Source organism: Merops nubicus, unplaced genomic scaffold (genome assembly GCF_000691845.1).
Source record: "Merops nubicus isolate BGI_N331 unplaced genomic scaffold, ASM69184v1 scaffold6668, whole genome shotgun sequence".
NCBI lineage: Eukaryota > Metazoa > Chordata > Aves > Coraciiformes > Meropidae > Merops > Merops nubicus.
In genome coordinates, this window is record NW_008625032.1 from 1 (window position 1) to 6,928 (window position 6,928).

General features: G+C 43.5%; 1 protein-coding gene across 1 annotated transcript; it reads left to right on the forward strand.

The window, feature by feature from the left end:
* Positions 1 to 765: 765 nt before the first annotated feature.
* UBXN7 (UBX domain protein 7) lies at positions 766 to 6,074 on the forward strand (the record flags this gene model as incomplete). Its single annotated transcript, XM_008945534.1, has 4 exons — positions 766 to 893; positions 1,316 to 1,709; positions 2,205 to 2,284; positions 5,691 to 6,074. Coding segments are annotated over 4 exons (764 nt in total), but the record flags the coding sequence as incomplete, so codon positions are not given.
* Between the last annotated feature and the right edge of the window lie 854 nt (positions 6,075 to 6,928).

The window sequence follows — 6,928 nt, forward strand, 5'->3', positions numbered from 1 at the left end:
CACAGCAGCTCTGTGAGGCTCAGTGACGACTTGCAAAATTGCATCTTGATTTTGAGATACCATTTTGGTGTTGGATTTGTGGTTGGTTGGTTGTTTTTAAACTTGCAAAATTGTGGTGTTGGATTTGTGGTTGGTTGGTTGTTTTTACCTGAAGAATCAAACTTCTACCTTCTCCAGCTCTTCTGAAATTGTTACTTTTTCTTTTGTAGCCCAACACCCTTTCTTCTTTTATCATTGTATAGTGCAACTATATTAATGGTCTAGCCTCCTGCTTCTCAGGACTGAAGTAATGTTTGTCATCAGAGCTGAGATTGCTTTTTATTTCACTTAAATCACCCCAACTTTATTTCTTTTTTAATGTTGAAACTGAAGTTAGGATGATCTTCGTGGCACTTTCCTTATGGAAACAAATGCTGTTTGCCAAGGTAGAGGCAAGAATGTAGAGACACTTCTCCATAAACTTAGTGCTTTGGCTTTTCTTCATTTCAAAGCTTAATTCACCATTCTTGGCACACATTGCCATAGATAAAAAGAAAAGAGAGGAAATAAACAGAATCTGTATTTATGTCTGTCCATGATGGAAACATTTTCAAGGGAGTGGAAGGGGGAAGCTTCATAATTATCAGGTGGTAGCCTGTAGGAAGCTGCAGTTCCACAAACATGGACTCCTGCACAGTACCTGCACAGCAGTGGGTTGGTGTGTTTGACCCTGAATTTCAGCAAAGGATTGCAACCTGTGTTTCATGACACCTTTTGTTCTCTTAGGCCAGAAACTAGTGGAGTGGCACCAGCTGGACGTGACTTCTTTCTTGGACCAAGTGACTGGGTTCCTGAGTGAGCATGGGCAGCTGGATGGCCATTCTACCAGCCCTCCACAAAAATGCTCTCGTTCAGTAAGTAGGAGGCCCTCCAGGAGGACTGGAGAAGCCTGACAGAACATGCTAGCCTGTTTTTACCCAGCCATACTGATTTCCCATTCAGTACTATAAGCAGACTTAAGGACTTAGTGCAAGAGCATGGGAAAATAGAGAGTGCCAGGGTATGCCTTCTCCCTTAGTATAGTTCTGTTGTGTAGTTTGTGCTTTTTGGCATTTGTTTTGGATTTAGCAGTCACAGAATTCTGCCTGGGTGAAAGGAAATTATATTGCTTCCTGCAAGACTCCAAGGAGAAGTAGTCACAGCATGACTGGCTTTCTATGCTCTTTGCTCCTCGCACTTCTAGCAGCTTCTCTTTGGAAGAGTGATCTCCTCTTGATTTTTCAGTGCCTCTTTAGAAGCAGTTTTTATGTGTTTGTCTTATGCCTGTACTCCACAGGAGAGCCTCATTGACGCCAGCGAGGACAGCCAGCTGGAAGCTGCCATCAGGGCCTCCTTGCAGGAGACACACTTTGATTCCTCCCAGGCCAAGCAGGAGAGTCGCTCAGATGAGGAGTCAGAGTCAGAGCTTTTCTCTGGAAGTGAGGAGTTCATTTCTGTGTGTGGCTCTGAGGAGGAGGAGGAGCTGGAGAATCCTGCCAAGCTGAGGAAGTCTCCGCACAAGGACTCGGGGTATAAGAAAGAGGAGAGCCGAAGGGCTCAGCCCGAGCCCCCTGCAAGGACTGAGCCTGCCACAGCACCAAATCACAGAGTGCTGCCCTGCATTGACACAGGGCTACTGGAGGAGCTGACTGACAAGCCTGAAAGTCCCTTTCAAGGCCTAGATGTGAATGGTAAGTTGTCACTTTTTGTTATATTCACCTCTGTGCTGGTTGGTTAGTTTTTTTTCCTGAGAACCTTTGTAAACTGACAAACACAGTTTCATCCCTTGTTTTGAAAAGCTTAATCTTTTCTTCTGTCTTACTCCCTCCTTGGCACCAGACATTTGAGCCATTCACCAGCACCCCCACTTTGGCATAGTGATGCCACAAACTGCCAAGTCCTGTTAGTCCCTGAGCTCAAGTTTCTCATTTTGAGACCTTGTCCACAAATAAAGTACTGACTGGGGTAATACAGGTGCCTATGGCAGGGCTTGAGTGCAAGAGTCTTGAGTTTGATGTATATTTTGAACATGGAGTAACAGTCTCTTCATAGACTGGGAGCTTGGATCTGTCTGCAGTCCCTAACCCTGCTATGCCATGCAGTAAAGGGTGCCACCTAAAACCTGCAGAAGGGCTCAGTTCAGCTGCCTGGTTGTTGTTAACTTGCAGTAACTTCCTTTATGCTAGGACCAAAGGCACAGCTGATGCTGAGGTATCCAGATGGAAAGAGGGAACAAATTTCACTGCCTGAACAAGCCAAACTTCTGGTGAGTGATTCTAAATGACATTTGCATTAACCATTAGATGACCATAAAATCCTCTTCAGCTCACTCATTGTTGGTTTGGTTTTGGTATTTTGTTTGTTGTTGGGTTTTCTTTTCCTAAATGGAAAGGTTCTGTTGTTACCCATGGTCAGACAACATTAACATCAAAGGCAAAACTCTCCATTCTTGTTCTCCATCTCTTTCATCAGACTTCCACACAGCCTTCTGGACGTGTAGGACAGACCAGACTTTGGAGGAACTTCTCCCCAAACACATTTATTAAAATATTATTTAATTGCTCTGCTTCAAGTGTGCATCTCAACTGTCCTTTGGGCTTGTTTACCCTGGAGAAGTTGATGTGGATGGCATGTCCATCAAAATTTTGCAGGTGCTTAGCTGGAGGCATGGTGTAAGGAGCTCACTGTATTCCTGTTAGCTGTGAGTTTTCATAACACAGTGGCCACTTAGGTTAATTACATTAAAATAAGCTTAAGAGCTCTGCATTGAAGTCTTAGGGAGGGCAAAAGGACATCAGGATGCAGATTTAGGAGAAGTGTGTCACACCTCTTACAGAAAATGAGCCTATAACCCAGTCTGCAGCACTCTAGAAGTAAACAGTGTCTTGAGCTCACATTATCATCCTTAACTCTGGTTTGAAAATAAAAGGGGGAAAAAAAAGTTCCTTTTGCTATCCTGTGAGCTCCCTCAAAGCCAGGTGTCAACAGGTAGGATGTCAGCTGCCTGCAGTGCTACACTGGGGTCCTGGGGCTGTGAAGACTGAGGAAGAATCATTCCCTGCAGTAAGAGCATTGGCTAATGTATTTAGGTGATAGACAGGAGTAATATTGATATTCCTGGTAAGTCTGCCTTGTGGTTTGACTCCTTTTATGGATTGTGGTCATTAAAGGAAGTTGATTTCAGCATGTGATTTCCTTTGCTGCCTCCTGCTTTACAGTCAGCAGAGGAATTTAGGTGAGTCAAGGTTTGTGGGTAAAGGTAACTTTTTATCACAGAGCTGGACAGGGAGCTTTTGTGCTCATGCCATGTAATCTCTTAAAGCCATTTCAGTCAGATCAAGATGTTTCTTTGTCAGCATTGCTTCCATGCTGCTTTTTATTCACTTAGTTGCTTCCATTTTAAAACTGTTCAGAAAAGAAATTTTTAAGGAGATAGTTGCACTTCAGGAGTTTTTATGGGTCATGCAATATTGCTCTAATACAAGCATTGGCTGCTCTTTAAAACTTTGTATTGATGAAGAGTGGCTTGGTTACCCATCTCCAGGATGTGCTAAGGTTTCCAGTATTACCATAATCCTTTCTTTCCCCTCCCCAGGCAAAAAAAAAAAAAAAGACAGAAAGAAAAGCCCACACTGTGTTTTTACAGAGGCAATTCAATTGCTCATTGTGTGCAATTAAGTAGGCTGACTTCACTCTGCTCAGCAGCTCAGCACTTGTCTGCATCACTGACTGCTTGCCTGGATAACTTCTGTTTGCCAAGCTGTTGTAAGGTGTGCAGGAAAGGTTGAGCTTTTAAGTGGGACAGGATGTGGATGAGGGCAGTGAACTTAACTGATTTTTTAAATGAAGTGTTTGGTAAGGGAATTTTGGTCATCCCTGTTGGCTGAAAAGGAAGTAAAACTCACTCACTTGCCTTCCTCATCAGACACAGGCATTGTCATCTGCAAAGCTTGCTGGTGAACAGTCCAGGTAAAAAAGGAGGTTGGGACAACAGACTCCCCATACCAAAGGTTTGTGTGTGGATTTTGAGGAATCCAGAAGTCTGTGGAGGTTCTGCAATCATCAAGTCTTGGAAGAGTCCAAGTGGAAAAAGATCCCTAGAGATGATCTGGTCTAACCCTCTGTTGAAAGCTGGGCTGTAGATGAAGTTATCCAGGGCCCTCTCAAGCTGAGTCTAGAATACTTCAGCAAGGAACATTCCACCACTTCTCTGAGCACCTTACTCAAAGTTTAATTTCTCTCACCATAAAGAATTCCTTCTTTGTGTTCAGTTGAAATTCATCACCAAATGGAGCAACTTTGGTGTGTTGTCTCCTGTCACCATGCATCTCTGTGAAAAAAATGCATTTATCATTATCTTGGGACACTGTGATGATATTCCCACCAAGCCTTTTCTTTTCTAGGCTGAACAATTCCCAAGTCCTTCAACCCTTTTTCAGGCACCAAGCAAGGCATGTCCTATATATACTCCAGTCATTTTGATGGCTTTCCATTAGATCCTCTCCAGCTTTTTTCCTTGCCTGTCTTGAATGTGGAGAGACTGAAACCAAAGAGAGTTTTCCAGCAGAGTGACCTAATCACATCCCTCGAGCAACACTCTTGGTGGTGCAGCTGCAAGGGCAGCACTGCAGACACACGTTGGGCTTTCTGGAGGAGTTTTGACAATCCAGGACATCCTGGATCTTGGCTCTGGGCAAGCAGCAGGCTTCCCAGACTCATTTTGGCAGTTCCCTCCAGCAGCATGCATTGCTTCTCTCTGGTGATTTTAAAAGCTGCAGCTTTTCATTCTGCCTGAGTCTTGCTCTGTTGCCATATCTCTCCCTCTGCTGCCAGTCAGTTTCTCTGCACTTTCTGGTCTCATCTGCTCTGCTTCCTGATGAACCTGGCCAATCTCTTTTAGCATCCTGTGGACATTGGCTATCCCTGATACAGCTGCCTGTTTTTTTTGTGAGTCTGATACTCCTTCATCCCAATCCCTTCTGTATCCTGCCCCAATTGCCATTGGGCAAGGCAAGGCAGATAAGTCAATGAATTGAAAAAAACTCCAAAAAAACCAAACCAAAAGAACTCCAAAAGCTCCAAAAAAACAACCAAATCAAACCCCTACATTTATTTTTTGTCAGTGCTACCTCACAAAAATGCTTCTTTGATGGCTTTTAGGTTTAAGTGTAAGGGTGATCAAAAGCTCATGCTTCTTGAAGGCAGGAAAAAAAACAACCAAATCAACCCCCTACATTTATTTTTGTCAGTGCTACCTCACAAAAATGCTTCTTTGATGGCTTTTAGGTTTAAGTGTAAGGGTGATGTCTGATCAACAAGTGAGGAAGCTTCTAGTTTTGGGACACTTCCAGGTTGTTTTTTTTTTTCCAATCTTATTTTACAGTGACTCAAATGTGTGATGTGGAATTCAGGTTGATGGATGGATCTGTTATTATGTCTTTCTTCTATGTAAATAATCAGTTAGGTAAGGGATCAGTTGGTAATTAGTTTTTATGATTATTCATACCAGCGTGGGCCCAATTAGATATTAAAGTAAAAGAGGGTCTATATGCAAAATGTCCTTTTTCTATGATTACAAACATCCTTTTCTTAAAGGCAAACAGGATTATTTTTTACCTTCTTTTGTGTTGTTTTGAATTATGTGACACTTGTTTGCCTTTCTTTCTCTGCAGGCCCTTGTGAAGCATGTCCAGTCCAAAGGATACCCCAACGAGCGCTTCGAGCTCCTCACCAACTTCCCTCGCAGGAAACTCTCCCACCTGGACTATGAGATCACGTTACAGGAGGCAGGCCTGTGTCCTCAAGAGACTGTCTTTGTGCAGGAAAGGAATTAGCACCGTGGCCTGAGTTCTCCCAGCCTTCTTCCCCTCTCTCCTCTTTGCCTGGGACACTGACTCACTAAATATGCAGTCGAGAGTCATAGGTTTGCAGTGCTGAAATCAGTCAGGCAGCTGGCTGGCCCCTCTCTCTCTCTCTCTCTCTTCTTCCCTTCTCCTACTCTAGTGACCAAATGAGAGTGTTCAGAGTTCTGTTTTCTTCCTCAGCTTGGGCCCTGCAGAGTGCTTTGGGAAGAACATCTTTGTTTTCATGGAATAAAGTATCCCGTGTGGTGGGGCTTGGAGTGGCCATAATACACAACCCCCCTTCTTGCTGCTATTCTTAAATCTGTTTTGTTTAATTTATTTTTTTTTAAATAGTGTGTGATAAGGCACTGAGTCATCTCTCTGTAAGGAGAGAGTGTAATCTTCAGTACAGTCTTTGTTTTGATTCTCTGCACAAAAGGTCTCCATTAACCTTATAACCTTCTTAAGGATTCACTTATCTAGCACTCTGCAAAACCTTGGGAAGGAGTTGGCTTGAACTGTGGTGAGATATTTGGCCCCCATCTAATTTAAAGGCTTCTACATTGCATGAATGTTTTCCTCCTGCTTTTTCCTCCTGCTGGCAATGGACTTGGTACAAACCCAACCCACCAGAAAGAAACAAAACCAACTATATTCTATGTGGGATTGACTGCTTGGCCCAGGGAGAAAGCTGCCTGTCCACTTTTGGAGCAGAAATAGCTCCTTGGTTAGAAGTAGGTGGGATTTCCATTTGTTCTCTTCCCAGCATGCCCCAAGTGTCTACTTTGTACTTGCTCTCAGGATTTTGCAGATGATGACAGAAGGTGGCAGGATACTGTGAAGATCTTGGGCTCTTGGAAAACACCTGTCAGAAAAACTTGACAGTCAGTTGGCTTTTTTCTTTGCCTGCTGTTTTGTCTTGTTTCCCCCAGGAGTGACTAGATCTGCTGGGGTTTGAGTGCACTTGAGGAGGACAGCAGGTCCTAGGCAGGTTTTCTTTCATAATCTGAGAACACAGCCTTGTCAAACTGTGCAGTGAGTTAATGTTTTATAAAAGACTTCACAGC